Raw genomic sequence first — 15,285 nt, 5'->3', positions numbered from 1 at the left:
CCTGCTCTACAGTGCCCGGTAGACAAGTGCTATGTTGAATACAGACCTTGTTAAGACTTACCCTGTAGCTTGGTGTTACAGATGTGCTATTAGTGCAGTAAGGTGAAGGCTGTCTGCCCAGAGAAATTCATAATTTATATAAGAAGATAAATTTTGTAAATTAAAAAAATATATATTGTTTGTGGAGGTTAAACAGGATGATATATGTATGGCACTTGTAGCTCAGCACAGCACATAGCAAGCGCTCTCAGTTCGTGAGAGACAGTGTCCATTAATAGCTAAGGGTTCAAGCCATTCTGCCACTGGGGCTCCTTTGCAGCGGTACTGAGGAATGACTGATGCTTAATGCCCCTTTGTCTCCCAGTTCTTCCCCAGGAAGCCCCTGCTTCAGTTATGGAAGGAACCCATTTAGAAGTGGGAAAATCGAGCCCCCACACACACAAAGGCAGGGTGTTGCCTGAGATCACACATTGGGCTGGTGGTACAACTGGGCACCAGGACCCAGGTGTCCTGACTCTTAAATCTGTTCTTCTGACACACACACCCCCATGTCTCTTTCTCTCTCTCTCCTCCCCCCCACCCGCCCCACCCCCTCCATGTGAATCTCTGTCTATCACTGCTGCAGTCACGGAGGGAGAAGGGCCAGGGACCCAGGAGACCTGCTTTCTCAGTTGCTGGTTCCCAGGCCCGTCTCACTGGCCTGTGGCTTCCTGTTTGCCTTAGGCAAACCCCAGGGGACCCTCCAGCTGGCAGGGCCCCCACCTCCCTTTGGGGGGGTTGGGGTGGCTGGGGAGCGGGGAAGAGAATGGAGCCGGTGAGGTGGCAGGACCCCATCTGCCTTTCCTTCAACAGAATCTCTCTCATCCCTTCACTAGCTTCCAGCTGCCTCACACGCAGAGTCTTCTTGCTAGAGCATGTCAGCTCCCTGCTTAGAACATTCCAGCGACTGTTTTCTGCCTAAAATAAATATTCCAAAGACCTGAGGGAGACTGCCCGTGACTATATTTCCTACCTCAACTCTCCGCCACTCTGCCCCTGACTCAGGGCCTTTGCACTTGCTGCCCTTCTTCCTGGATCTACTCTCGGCTCTTCACTCCACTGGCTCCTTTCCTTGCTCAACTCTCAGTTCAAACATTGCTTCCTCAGAGAGGCCTTTCCTGACACCCCAGGTACTTTGAAATTAACCTCACACGCCTGTTTTATTTCCTTCCCAGCTTTTGCCCCAGTCCCAAAGTCTGCTTGTTTACTTTTTAGTCTTCTCATTGGCCACCTGCCCTAGATTATTCATTGTGCTACAACAGGGGTCTTTACTGCCTGGTTCACTGGCATCCAGTAGGTGCTCAATAAGTGTTTGTTGTATAAAGGAAGTAAGTTAGTTATGGTTTCCGAAGGGGAAATGCACGGGGGGGGGGGGGGATAAATTAGGAGTATGCAATTAACAGATACAAATTACTATACATAAAATAGATAAGCAACAAGGATTTAGTGTGTAACACAGGAAACTATCTTCAATATCTTGTAATAATCTATAATGGAAAATAATCTGAAAAAAATATTATATATACACAACCGAATCACTCTGCTGGACACCTGAAACTAACATAATATTGTAAATCAACTAAAATAAATAAATAAATAAAAAGGGAAGGAAGTTAGAAGAGTGACAGGAAACTTTCTTTTCGCTTTCCCCCATGTACTCAGTCACCAAAGCTAGTTCATTTTCTATCCTCAATATTTCTAGAGTCAATTTTCTCCTATTTTGGACTCTTCTCAACCAGAACCATTTCAACAGCTTGTTTTCTGGGCTCTCTGTCCTCTACCTCCTTTACTTCCCACCCACATTCCTCACAGAGAGTGTTTCCTTGGAATTAGCCGTGTGCTTCCCCTGCTCAACAGCCTTCAATGACTCCCAGGGTCTCGGGTTAAAATCCAAGCCTGATAGTTGACCGGAACCTTATTTACAGGCATCATTTCATGCCCTTCCCGAGAAACCCTGCCACATATGCAGGGAGTCTGGAATTTATTCTGAGGGCAAGAAGCTCTTGGGGATTTATAATCTAGGAGTTGACCTGGTCAGATTTGCATTTTCTAAAACTACCCAGGTTGCAGTGGGGTGGGGGAGGGGAGGAGGTTGGAGGGAGGCCAGAGAGATCAGTAAGGAAAGTGTTCATTCATTCATTCACCAAATATTTATTTACTACTGTTTATTTACCCGGCACTGTGCTAGGTGCTGGGAAAATAACAGGGTACAAGAAAGACAACGTTCCTAATCTCATGGAGCTCTGATTCAAGTCTTGGGGGCCACAGAAGGCTAAAGGGGGTAATAAACAAGTTAACCAGTAAACAATTGGTTAACCAATTGTTAATAAACAATAAATAAGTTAACCAATAAACAATTTCAGGTGGTGAGAAGTCTCTAATGCGATCTAATGGTGGACAGGTGATAGAAGTGGCTACTTTAGAAAGGGTGGTCAGGGAAGGCTTCACTGAGAAGGTGACTTCGGAGCCAAGACCTGGGGTGGGGGAAAGCTTGATGTGTTCAGGTAAGGTCATGTTTAGTTTTGTAAGAAATTGTCGTACCCTTTTCCACAGTAGCTATACCATTTTACATTCTCTTCAGGAATACATGAGAAACTCAGTTTCTCCATCTATTCACCAGCATTTGGTATTATCCCTCTTTTTAAATTTTAGCTGTCCTGGTAGGTGTGCAAGTAGGAAATCTGCACTTCCCAAATGGCTAATGATGTTGAATATCTTCTTTCATGCACATATTGGCCATCTGCGACATCAATGAAATGTCTATTCCTGTCCTTCGCCCATTTTTAAGTGAGACATGACTTGCAGGAGGACACGAAGAACCAAGGACTTACAGGCTCCTGGAATGTACTTTCCAGAGGGAGAAACGGGTTTGGGAGAAAGGGAATCAAGGCTCTAGACTGAAGTTTGAGTTACCTGTCACCGTCCAAGGGGAGAAGTCAGGTCGGCTGTTGGAGGGGAGAGGTCACAGATAATGAGAGCTTGACCTAGGGCAGCGGCCGACAGAGGAAAGGAGGGATTTCAGAGGCACTGGGAGGTGGAGGGAGGATTAGCAGGAAGCGGTGACCGGCTAAATATCAAAGTGGGGGTGGGGACATGGAAGTTTCTGACTTCTACGACTGACTACGCGGGGACCCAGGCGCCCAGAAAAGTGAAGTCGACCCAGCAGCCCTGCCCCGAGGGACGCTCCACGAAAGCGGAGGTGCAGGGAGGCTAGACCACAATTCGCTGTAACGTGAGCCTAGCTCTGGCGGAAGGGCGGCCAGGGGCCGATCAAAGAGGTCCGCTCCGGGGCTTGGGAGAGACCGCGAGAGCTTCGCTCTCCTTAGGCTGAGGCAGTGGGCGTCCCGGAGGACGTGTAATTTGAGCAAAGCTTCCAAGGTCACGCGGAGACGCCCAAAGGCCTCTGACGAAAGAACTACTTCGGGGTTTGAAGGGCAGGCGTCCTTCTCGAGCACCGCTGCCCAACAAAGAAGGCGAGGAGGGGCGGGACCTGGGGCCGCGGCCGGGAGTCCACTCGGAAATCTTCGGCCGCGGGCGTCCACTCGGAAATCTTCGGCCGAGGCTCGGCCACCCCTCCCCAACTCCGGCCTCAGCCTCGAGCCCAGGGCCGATCCGGAAACAGCCGAGCGGATCCGGAAACAGCCGAGAGGACCCGGAAGCGGTGAGCGCAGTCACCGGGGAGTGCGGGAACCCGCCGTTTGAGCAGAGGCGATGGCGGCACCCGCGCCGGCGGCCGCGGGTGAGGATGTCCGGCGGCGGCAGCCGGAGGCCGGTATGTGAGGACGCGTCTGTGCACGCGAGGGGCGGCGAGGCCGGAGGCGGGGCCGAGCTCGGCGTCGGTGGGTGGGGGGTGGTGGGGGGAGCCTGGAGAAAGGGGCGGGACCACGCCGCCGGGGCGGGGGGGGGAGCGAAAGACGGAGGGGGCGTGGTCTAGCGATTCAAGGGAGAGGGCCAGTGGCAGGTTAGAGGTGGGGCCCAGTGTGGGAGGGGAGGAGCCAGGTGGAAAAGGGGCGAGCCACTAGAAGGGAAGGGTCGTGTCAGAGAAAAGAGGGGATTGGGTGAACCGAGGGAGGAAGAGGCGGGGCTCTAGGCAACACTAGGCAGAGCTAGGTGAGGAGGAGTCGGGGAAGGGGAGGGGCCAGGTGAGTGGGGCGGGGCTAGGTAAAGGTGCAGGGACCTTGGCTGCTGTACTAAGTTGCAGAAGTTGAGGATTTGATGCCCTGGGAATATTGGGAATCCGAGAGTGATGAGAAAAGAGGCTGATCCCTGTCCTTCACAGCGCTGGACCCCCAGATCCCGGAGGGGGCAAAAGTTGAGGCCGAATCAGGGGAGCTCGACCGGCTTCGGGCTGAGCTGGCAGGCGCCCTGGCAGAAATGGAAACCATGAAGGCTGTGGCCGAGGTGAGCGAGAGCACGAAGGCCGAGGCTGTGGCTGCAGTGCAGCGGCAATGCCAAGAGGAGGTGGCCTCGCTGCAGGCCATCCTGAAAGGTGAGGCAGGCACTCCTCCCAGACTCCCTCAGCCCCATAAGGGGGAGTGCATGACAAGAAAGGGGTCAGCGGGCATAACCTACACCTATGGGGTAGGTTAGCAGGGCTGCCTAGCGCAGGGCAGACCCAGGGGCTCAGAGGGAGACGCGCCCTTTTCTAATTTGCATAGCGGCACTGCCTGCGCTAGCAGCAGCTCTTGTCAGTTCCAGCTAAGTTTAGCTCGGAGCTGCTACCTGTTCCCTGGCCCCATGTCGTGTCATTTCTTGTCCCTCACTGATGACTGATCAACCCTGAAAGTGAGCAGCTTCTCAGTTCCCTGAGAACTCGTTTGAGCCTCTGGCCTTCAGACTCGGCCCTGGGCCTAGTCTCTGTAAGTCTCATCATCTGGTTTCCCTTCTTCCCCAAACACCCCTACATCCGCGCACAACCTCCCCGCCACCCCGCCCCACATGCACAGACTTCTCTCCCTCTCATCCTCTGTACTTGGGATGCATCAGCTCCCCTTGTCCCAGATCCTCCAGCTTCTTTTCCTCCATTCCCCTTCTCCTGTAGTCCAAGGCCAGAGTCTCTGCAATAGCTCCCAGTTGCATCCCACCCCTTTGCTTCCACTGCCACTGCTGTAGCAAAGCTCTCGTCAACTCCCCCGGACTGTTGTCCCAGTCTTCTTACAAGTCTCCCTCTATAATCTGGCCTTGACGTTGACTTCCAGACTAAACTTCCTACAGTTCCCATCCCACCATGTCATTTCCCTAACAACTGCTCCTGGCTCCAGATTTCTCTGGGGCCATGGTTCCCCACATTTCAGGCATCCATGTACCATCTGTGCAACATGGTTGTCCTTGTATGACTTACCCTGTCATCTACTTAATATTGTTCTTTAAATAGATCCCCTTTTAAAAAACCTATATACATTTATTTTAAAGGGAACTTCCTGTCCCTGTAAGAAACTGTGTCCTAAATAATAATAATAGTAATAATAATAATAATAACACTTATTGAGTGCCAGGCACTGAGCTAAATGCTTTATGAGTATTTAATCTTCATAATAATCTCTATGAGTTAGGAACTATTATCCATCTCCATTTTACAGAGGAAGCTCTGAGGCCCAGAGAGGTTAGACAACTTGCCTAAGGTCATACAGATAGAAAGGAGAAGATTTGAACCCAGGCAGTCTGGCAACAGAACCCTTACTTCTAATGTTAGTATGTGTTAAAATAAATAACTATGCAAATGAAAAATGACCATGTTCCGCCCAGCATCCCTTTACCTCCCACTGACATGTAGGATAAATCCCAAACTCCTTGGTGTGACATTCAAGGCCTTAGCAGCCATTCACGGCCACCCTCTCCACCCTTCCCAGCATCTCCTCCTATATCTTCACTCCAGTTTTTCCAATGTGCCCACCATGCCCCAGCCACACCGTCCACCTTCCCACCTGTGAGCCTTTGCTCCTGTTACTTAATGTGTCCTTTCCATCCTTTACCACTTGCTGGTGTCTCTCCTGGCCTGGCAGGCAGAGCGAGGGGCTCTCTCCTCTGGGAGCCACAAGCCCAGGAGTGGTCCTTTCACGAGCTCTCCTCACACTGCTTCGTAACTATTTCCACAGCTGTCTTCCTCATTGGACTGTGGGCTCCTGGTGTCAGGGTTTGTGTTTGATTAATTTCTCTATTTCCAGAGCCCAGCTCAGAGTCTGGTCCAGAGTGAATATTTATGACTCTTATTAGATATTGATTGTTATCGGTATGTATTAATAGCAACAGATAGCCTATCTTTAGCATTTATTATGTACCAGGAAGAGGGTTGAACCCCTTCCAGATATCATGTCATTTGATCCTGTAACAAGCCAGTGGGATAATCATTGGCCGAGGACATTATGCAGAGAGGCGAACTGATTGCCCAGGACCATCCCACCACAACGTCCACTGTCATCACTGCTATGGTAAATTGCCTTGCAGAGAGCAGCAGTGATGGAGCGCCCCCCGCTCGCCCCGAGGTAGGGCTGGCACACTGACCCTCCCTCTCCTCTGCCCTTCCTGTCTCGCCAGACTCCATCAGCAGCTATGAAGCCCAGATCACGTCTCTGAAGCAGGAGCGGCAGCAGCAGCAGCAGGACTGTGAGGAGAAGGAGCGGGAGCTGGGGCGCCTGAAGCAGCTGCTGTCCAGGGCTCACCCCCTGGACTCCTTGGAGAAGCAGATGGAAAAGGTTGGGGTTGGGATAGCCTACCCGCCCCCTCCTCAAGGATTTGGAAATATGTTGAAGCAGCCAAAGGTGACCGTGGGGCAGAGGGATTATCTGTGCCCCACTGCAACATCACTGGGAGCAGGGCACCCAGTAATAATTCTAGGTATAACATACACGAGCCCTGTACTCAGCACGGTCCTGGCTTGCCACTTACTAGTGGGATGGCCAGGTGTGTTTACCTCCCAAATTAAGAAAAGTCATGTAGGGAATTCCCTGGCGGTCCAGTGGTTAGGACTTGTGCTTTCACTGCAGGGGCCCAGGTTCGATCCCTGGTCGGGGAACTAAGATCCCGCAAGCCACGCAGCGCAGCCAAAAAAAAAAAAGTCATGTCATGTAGAGGGGAGGGAGCTAGAATTTAAGGATACCTCTCATGCACTAGGCATTGCAATACCTGCTTGACAGACTCAAGTCTCCCCAATCTTTCCCCTAAAAGAGGGACCCATTAGATCCATTTAACAGATGAGTAAGGTGAGGCTCAGAGAAGTTTAGTAATTCTCCCCAGGTTATACACATAAAAAGGAGCAGATCTGCGATTTTAAAATCTAGGCAGTCTGGTTCTGAAGCTTTGCTCTTAATCTCTGTGGTATATTGCCTCCATTACTCTTGTCATGAACAATTGTAGGAAGCACATATTACCAAACTCTTCATCTTTCAGAGCAAATTCACATCTTCCCTCATTTGATTCACACAGCTGCCCTGTGAGGTAGGTAGTTACCTCACTTTATACGTGAGGAAACTTCAGCTCAGGCAGATGGAGTAAGTTGCCTGGTTAGAAGGACACATCAAAATAGGAGCCCAAGAAAGGAAGGTTCCAACCCACAGTTTGCCAGCAGAGGCTGCTACTTACTTGCCTTCAGAGTGTTCCTCAGGGAGTGGTTACACAGGGTGGTGAAGGAGAGGGCTCTGCTAAATTAAGGCTACCTGGTATGGCGGAAGGAGCCACAGGCCCAGAGTCGGGAAGTTCCAGTCCTGGCCTTGCGTCCATCTACGGCGTGGGCATCTGCAGAGCATACAGGCTTACCCTACCTGTTGCCACTGTGCACATAAGAGATTTGGAGGGTTAAACTGAACTTGTCTGAGATGGGGTTTTGAGTGATTCAAGAGGTAGAAATGGCATGACTTGGAAGAGGATGGATGACTGGCAGATTTATGCCTTGGACAGCTGGGTGGATAGCAGGGTCATTCTCGCCAATCTGGAGCTTATGGGAGGAGAAGCGGCGTCATGAGTTGTTTCAGATTTGGCTGTACTTGGACAGAGGAGCCTGTGCAACATCCAAGTGGAGGTGTCCAGAAGCTGTTGGCTGTGCAAGTTCAACAGGATCCCAAACCTGAAAAGACTGAAAAGAAGTGGCCAGAAATATGCTGGTGATAGGAGTATGGGAAGACATATTGATTAGGACAAAGTTTGAAAACCCAAATAACAGTGGCTTAAAGAAGATAGAAATCTGTTTTTCTTAGAACCAGAGGTAGACATTCCAGGGCTGATGTGGCAGCTCAACAAGTCAATAGGAACCCAGGCTCCTCCTATGTTGCTGTTTTGCCATGGGTATCTTACTGCCTCATGGTCCAAGATGACTGCTTGAGCACCAGCCATCACGTCCACATTTTAGCAAGCAAGAAGGAGGAGGAGGAGTAAAGAAAAGCCCACCCTCTCCCTTTGAGGAGTTGTCCTGGAAGTTGCACCTGACACATATGCCTACATCTCATAGCTGGAACTTAGTCATATGGCCATGCTTAGTTATAGGAAAGCTGAGAAATGTAGATGGTATTCTAGAATTTAGGTCATGAGCCCAACTAAAAATGTGACGTTCTATGATAAAAGAAAACAGGATACATGATGTTGGGGAAGAAAAGTATGTCACTCTACAAGTGGGCAACAGGAAGGTAGTTGTAACTTTGGCTCTGTACCATGTGACCTGGGGCAAGTCATGTAAGCTCTCAGAGCCTCTGTGTTCCTCTCTCTAAAATGGGGATGGGGACTTCCCTGGTGGCGCAGTGGTCAAGAATCCGCCTGCCAATGCAGGGGACACGGGTTCGAGCCCCAGTCCGGCAGGATCCCACATGCTGCAGAGCAACGAAGCCCATGCGCCACAACTACTGAGCCTGCGCCCTAGAGCCCGTGAGCCACAATTACTGAGCCTGCGTGCCACAACTGCTGAAGCCCGCACGCCTAGAGCCCGTGCTCCACAACAAGAGAAGCCACTGCAGTAAGAAGCCTGTGCACCGCAATGAAGAGTAGCCCCCACTTGCCACAACGAGAGAAAGCCTGCGCGCAGCAATGAAGACCCAACACAGCCAAAAATAAATAAATAAAATATTAAAAAAGTAAATAAATAAAATGGGGGTGGACGGTGCCTTCTTGGGAGGATTAGAAGAGCTGATGTGCTTGGAGGGAAAGCTCTGAACAGTCCTGAGGGTCCTGCAGTCGGGAGGGGGGACAGTCACTGCCCAACCCCCCTTCCTCAGGCCCACGAGGACTCGGAGAAGCTGCGGGAGATCGTGTTGCCCATGGAGCAGGAGATTGAGGAGCTGAAGGCGAAATTGCTGAGGGCAGAGGAGCTGATCCAAGAGATCCAGGTGAGGGGGTGGCCAGGGGGCGCTGAGAGAAGAAGGGGCGGCACAGGACCCTGGCCCCCCAGCCTCTTCCCTGCCCCCTCTCCCTAGAGACGTCCCCGGCATCCCCCTTCCCTGCACGGCTCCACGGAGTTGCTCCTGTCCCGGGACCCATCTCCCCCACTGGAGCCTCTCGAGGAGCTGAGTGGAGACGGGGGCGCGGCGGCCGAGGCCTTCGCCCACAACTGTGACGACAGCGCCTCCATCTCCTCCTTCTCCCTCGGCGGTGGGGCCAGCGGCAGCTCCTCCCTGCCCCGCAGCCGCCATGGCCTGAGCCCCGAGCAGGAAGAGACAGCCTCTCTGGTGTCCACGGGCACCCTGGTCCCTGAGGGCATCTACCTGCCCCCTCCTGGTTACCAGCTCGTCCCAGACAACCAGTGGGAGCAGCTGCAGGTGGAGGTGAGTGGAGTGGGCAGAGTGGGCTGCCGACGTGCACCCATCCGTCTCTTGTTTCAAGTACTTACTGAGCACCTACTATGTCCAGGCCCTGAGCTAGAGCTGGGAATCCTGCAGTGAAGAAGAAACTTCCCACCCTCTTGGAGCTTCCTCTAGTGAGGGAGCCAGGCCCAAACATGCACATGGGCACATGAGGAAGACAGTGTCACAGGGTGAGACACCCAGAACAAGACTTAATAGGGTCATGGGATAGAGACTGGCAATGCAGGAGACCATCCTGGCTGGAAAATGAGGTGCTTTTTGAAGATTGGGGGCCAAAGGAACTGCAGTTTCCAAGGCCCAGAGGACGGACAGACCACGGTGCGTCTGAGGAGCAGGAAGGCCACAGAGGAGGGGAAGAGAGATGAGGTCAGAAAGGCAGGCAGGGGTCACAGGAGGTCGGCCTTGGCCTTGGGGCCAGCCATGGAGTTTGCATCTTAGAGGAGAAGCTGCAGGAAGCCTCTGTGGCATGTCAGGCAGGGAGAAGCCTTCTCTGCTCCAGGCTTTTAACAGGTCACTGGGGCCTCTGGGTGGGAATGGACTGCAGTTGGGGGAGGGGGCAACGGGAGAAGCAGGGTGGTGACCGGTTGGGAGGGCGATGCTTGACATAGTTCAGAGAAAGGTAGTGACTGGGACCAGGAGATGGCAGCAGAGGTGGAGAGAAATGGGTGGATTTGGAATCCACTTTGGAGGCCGCCGGGCAGGGCCTGCTGGTGGGTTGGACCTGGGGAGTGGAGGACTTAGAAGAGTCAGCATCCATTCCTGGGCTTTTGGCTTGAATGACTGGGTGGATGATGGCACTGCCCACCGAGGTGCAGGGGGCAAGGCGTGAGAGGTCTGGCGAGGAGGGAAAGCCTCCCCTTGGCGGTTGAGGCTGAGGCCGGCGTCTGTGGCAGGGGCGGCAGCTGCAGAAGGACCTGGAGAGCATCAGCCGGGAGCGGGACGAGCTGCAAGAGGGCCTGAGACGGAGTAACGAGGACTGCGCCAAGCAGGTGGGTTCAGCCTCTGCTCCGCAGGGCCTCCGCTCCCTGCCTCCTCCTGGCCCGGCCTCACCCTCGCCCCCCTTCCACCCACAGATGCAGGTGCTCCTGGCCCAGGTCCAGAACTCAGAGCAGCTGCTGCGGACCCTGCAGGGGACCGTGAGCCAGGCCCAGGAGCGGGTTCAGCTGCAGATGGTGAGGGCTGGGGGCCGGGATGGGAGGGAGAGGAGTGGGACGGGAATTGGTTGAGGGAGCCACGTGGAAGGTTGAGGCACCTGTCCTGCCTCGCCCCCTGCCCCCACCCCACCACCAGCCGCTCTGGCTTTGCCCTGGAGTTGGTGCCAGGTGGGTAAAAGGGTTTCAAGGGCACCTGGTACTGATTCAGAAGAACCCACCACGCACTCACTCTGTGATCTTTTGCTAATCCCACAAGCCCAGAGCCTCAGCCTTGATGCCTTGAAATTGAGATAATGGGTCCTAGCTTACAGAGTTGTGAGAATGAAAAGCAGGGATTGCAAAATCAGATACTTCCTGAGACCAGACAGGAGAGGCAGATGATTGAACTGGGCCACGTGTGAGGCAGGAAGGAGCAGCAGGGCAAACCAAGAGACCCTGTAAAGGGAGCTAGTGCCCCTTGACTCGCTGCCCATGGTGCGTGGGAGTGCAGGCTTGATGCTGCCTGGTTTTCTCATTTGTCAGGAGAAGCCAGAGATCCGGATGTTTGTGTGTAGTCTCCCAGTTTTTAATGTTGTACTTGTTTAAGGTTGTTTTGTTTTGTTTTGTTTTGTTTCTGCGGTACGCGGGCCTCTCACTGTTGTGGCCTCTCCCGTTGCGGAGCACGGGCTCCGGACGTGCAGGCTCAGTGGCCATGGCTCACGGGCCCAGCCACTCCGCGGCATGTGGGATCCTCCCGGACCGGGGCACGAACCCGCGTCCCGTGCATCAGCAGGCGGACTCTCTACCACTGCGCCACCAGGGAAGCCCCTTGTTGAAGGTTTAAAAACACCCATATGGACCAAATAAAACACCCGATGTGGCCTCTGGCTGCCACTGTGTGACCTCCAAGTCATCGAGGAGGGTGTAGAAAGAGCTTGAGGGAGTTCCCTGGCGGTCCAGTGGTTAAGACTCCGCGCTTCCACCGCAGGGGGCCCAGTTTCGATCCCTGGTCAGGGAACTAAGGTCCCGTGAGCCACGTGGTGTGGCCAAAAAGAAACAAAAAAGAGCTTGGGAGCCAAAGATGCTTACTAAAGGGTGTTTCTTTCTTTCTCAGCCTAGAAGGAGGGCGTGGGCTTCCTGGCTGTCATTCCTGACCACTGGGAGGAGTGTTCAGGCTTTGGCCTCACGGGAGACTGGAGACCCCCTGTCCCCTCATCGCTTCGTCCTAACTGTCCATCCCCAGGCAGAGCTGGCCACCTCGCACAAGTGCCTGAGCCACGAGGTAAAGCGACTGACTGAGGAAAACCAAGGGCTCCGGGCTGAGCAGCTGCCGTCTTCAGCCCCCCGGAGCCTGGAGCAGGATGAGGGCCAAGAGGAGTCGCTGCCCGGCTCGCTGCTGGTAAGGCGGGGGACAGGCCCTTCCTCTCCACACACAGCAAAGCATTGGCCTGGGGCCACGGGAATCGGGGACGGACCCAGGCTGCTGTGTATTAGCTGCGTCACCTTGGCCAACTCACTCAACTTTTCTAAGGCTCAGTTTCCTCCTCTGCCAAATGGGACCACACCCCCTCCCAGCATCAGCACGGAGAGAAAATGAGTTAACAGAATGCTTGACGCAAAGGAAGCAGTAATTTGGCTTGTTATTTTTAAGTGACATGAGATCCACAAAATTGAATTCATCATAATCTTTGGTTCATAACAAGCTGTCATTGATCTGTGCCTGGCCTCTGCTGATTGAATTTATTAAAAATATGAACATCAGCCGGAACCCTTGCCCACCTTGAGAACTATAACTGACATCACCTTACATGCGCCCTGCCCCGTGTTCCTTGGCTCTGTTTCTGCCGTCCTGAGCTTTATCATTCCCTTTCCCTTCTTTGGGATCGTTTTTATTACATATACACGTCTGCCTAAACCGTGGAGTGCTAACTTTAGTTGTTTTTAGTTATAAAAACTCAGAATCTTGCTCTGGGTAGTCTCCTGGAGCTTTCACTCAGCACCGCTCCTGAGGATCCTCCACTCCGGGTTGTGCTGCGGGAAAATATTCACCGCCGTCCCAGGGTATTTGTCCACTCTCCCCGTGATGGGTGTTTGGGTTGTTTCCTCTGTTATGTTTTCTTCCTTCTTTCCTTCCTTTCCCCTCCCCACAATCCCCTTCTAGCCACTGGCCCCCGGCCGGCCCCGCACCCAGCCCGTGACTTGCATCCTTCCAGGAGCTGCGGCAGCTGGTGCGCCGCACGCAGCAGGAGGCGCGGGCCCACCAGCAGGCCCAGGAGCACGAGGCCGAGCGGCTGCGGATTGAGATCGTGACCCTGCGGGAGGCGCTGGAGGAAGAGACGGCGGCGAGGGCCAGCCTGGAGGGGCAGCTGAGGGTGCAGCGGGAGGAGACAGGTGAGGGAGGAGGCAGCGAGCCACCCCACCCTCGCTCCCCGTGAGGCTGAGTCCCCACCCCCTCGGGGACTGCCTGGGCACCAGGAGGGGAGAGAGGAAGCAGTGCGAGAATGATGAGCCTTGACCTCTCTTTCTTTCCTTTCCACACAGAGGTGTTAGAGGGTGAGTATGGGCTGGAGCCTGTGCCGGGCCGGGCGGGGCGGGGAAGGAGAGAGGGCGTGGGCCTGACTTGGCCCTGCCTGACTTCCCAGCCTCCCTGTGCAGCCTGAGGATGGAGATGGAGCGGGTCCAGCAGGAGCAGAGCAGGGTGAGGCAGGACCGGGCCAGGCCGGGATGGCGGAGGAGGGTGGCAGCGTGGAGAGGACCCGCACCAGCCCCTGCTGCCCTTTATGTCTCCCTTAGGCCAGGCAGCAGGAAGTCCTGAGGCAGCCACCGGGCTTGGGCCGCACAGAAGAGGTGAGGATCGGGGGCGATATTGAAGGGGTTACCCTGTCCAGACATCCTGTTTCCTCAGCCCAGGGCCCCAGCTCTACGTCCTGTGCCCCCAGGCCCAGCTCACAGACCTCCTCTCGGAACAGAGGGCAAAGATGCTGCGGCTGCAGGCTGAGCTGGAGACCAGTGAGCAAGTGCAGAGGGATTTCGTACGACTGTCCCAGGCCTTGCAGGTACGGCGTGTCCCCTCCCCACCAGACTGGCATGACTCCAGGTGACTTGTCCTCCGTCTTGCAAGGATAGTCTCCCAGTTAGAAGAGTCCTCTCCCTCCCTCTGGGGATGGCATGGTCCTTTCCTCTGAGCTAGTGCTCAAAAAACGTTGAAGATCTTGTGCTTCCATCTTTGTCGGTGGTGTGAAGCCCGTGGCCCAGGGCCTGGCACGCCGACGTGCCCTGTGCTCATCACGTCACTTCCACCTGCCCCTGCCCACCCTTCCTCAGGCTGCTCTCTTAGGATGCATTTCTTCCCTTGAACCATTTTCACTGGGGGTTGGGGGAGGTGAGGCCCCTGGGTACACTGGTCCCGTGCTTTGGCCCCCTCAGGGGGCTGGCCGATGGGGTGGAGGCTGCATTTTCCCACCGAGGGCCCTCTGCCTCCCTTGCCGGCCCCCACAGGTGCGCCTGGAACGGATCCGCCAGGCAGAGAGTCTGGAGCAAGTGCGCAGCATCATGGACGAGGCGCCCCTCAGGGACGTCGGGGACATCAAGGACACCTGAGGGGCCAGCACCACCCACCCTGGGGGGAGACCGTCTTTCTCCACTCCTGAACCGTGAGGCCGAGGTTTTGGGGGTCTCAGGATGGAGTCTTCACCCTCTCCAAGCCTGGGGTTGAGGTGACGGGACCACCGCTGCCCTGTCCCTCCAGCGCCTCCTCCCAGGGCCGGCTGGGTCTTCTGCTTCCAAAGATGACCCCTGGGTGAGGGTCCCAACCCCCTCTGGAAACCAGAGGGGCAGGCTCAGCCCTGTGGCTTTCTGGCTGCCATGCTGCCTCCTGGGCTCCAAGCCTCCCGCCCCCGCCCCCACCCAGCCTAACAGCCATGCCTGTTACCTCCATCCCCTTCCCCAGGCACAGCCGAGCTGTGAGTGGTGGCCGAGAGCCCTGGGTCGTGTCCCCGGGTCCCTCCACACACGCGCCCTGGGACAGGTGGCTGCTTCCTGGACTGCATGACACTAAGATGCTTGTCCCCAGGGGCCCGAACCAGGCCCCAAGGTGTGCACGGAGACAAGGCCAGATTTTTCTGTCATTTATTTTCAATAAATAAGCAGCTCAGCTCAATCGGTCGCCTTGTCCCTGCAAGCCCCACGGGGTCGGGGAGGGGAGGTTTTACAAGGGCAAAGGGTGGGGGCGGTTGCTGAGGGGGGAGGAGACGTGAAGGGGACATTATGTTTATAAACAAGAATGTCGGGCTGGGGGGCACGTGGTGGAGGCCTGTGCCACAGCTCTGGCT

General features: G+C 54.6%; 1 protein-coding gene across 5 annotated transcripts; it reads left to right on the top strand.

The window, feature by feature from the left end:
- Positions 1-3,229: 3,229 nt before the first annotated feature.
- On the top strand, positions 3,230-15,113 carry RABEP2 (rabaptin, RAB GTPase binding effector protein 2). 5 transcript variants are annotated; one of them, XM_060120064.1, is made up of 14 exons: positions 3,230-3,811; positions 4,319-4,528; positions 6,574-6,731; positions 9,237-9,347; positions 9,435-9,782; positions 10,715-10,810; positions 10,895-10,993; positions 12,069-12,353; positions 13,168-13,345; positions 13,496-13,507; positions 13,597-13,652; positions 13,748-13,801; positions 13,894-14,010; positions 14,453-15,113. In XM_060120064.1, exons 1-14 carry the CDS (start codon positions 3,751-3,753, stop codon positions 14,552-14,554), a joined length of 1,887 nt encoding a protein of 628 aa, XP_059976047.1. In that variant the 5' UTR covers positions 3,230-3,750; the 3' UTR covers positions 14,555-15,113. The 5 variants fall into 5 exon arrangements, with proteins under 5 accessions (XP_059976047.1, XP_059976049.1, XP_059976048.1 ...); XM_060120066.1 differs by having other exon boundaries at positions 6,574-6,797; positions 12,198-12,353; positions 13,924-14,010; XM_060120065.1 differs by having other exon boundaries at positions 6,574-6,797; positions 12,198-12,353; positions 13,873-14,010.
- The last annotated feature ends 172 nt before the right edge of the window (positions 15,114-15,285 follow it).

The sequence above is a fragment of the Mesoplodon densirostris genome, chromosome 16 (genome assembly GCF_025265405.1).
Source record: "Mesoplodon densirostris isolate mMesDen1 chromosome 16, mMesDen1 primary haplotype, whole genome shotgun sequence".
NCBI lineage: Eukaryota > Metazoa > Chordata > Mammalia > Artiodactyla > Ziphiidae > Mesoplodon > Mesoplodon densirostris.
Note: the sequence above shows the minus strand (reverse complement) of the source record. Positions and strands in the feature narration are given on the sequence as shown.

What these genes read in the sequence shown, in the direction of transcription:
- RABEP2 (XM_060120064.1), top strand. Translation starts at nt 3,751, where the DNA reads ATGGCGGCACCCGCGCCGGCGGCCGCGGGTGAGGATGTCCGGCGGCGG. An exon ending in GCTTGGGCCGCACAGAAGAG is followed by an intron (nt 13,802 to 13,893) that starts GTGAGGATCGGG and finishes CTGTGCCCCCAG; the next exon opens with GCCCAGCTCACAGACCTCCT. An exon ending in GACTGTCCCAGGCCTTGCAG is followed by an intron (nt 14,011 to 14,452) that starts GTACGGCGTGTC and finishes CGGCCCCCACAG; the next exon opens with GTGCGCCTGGAACGGATCCG.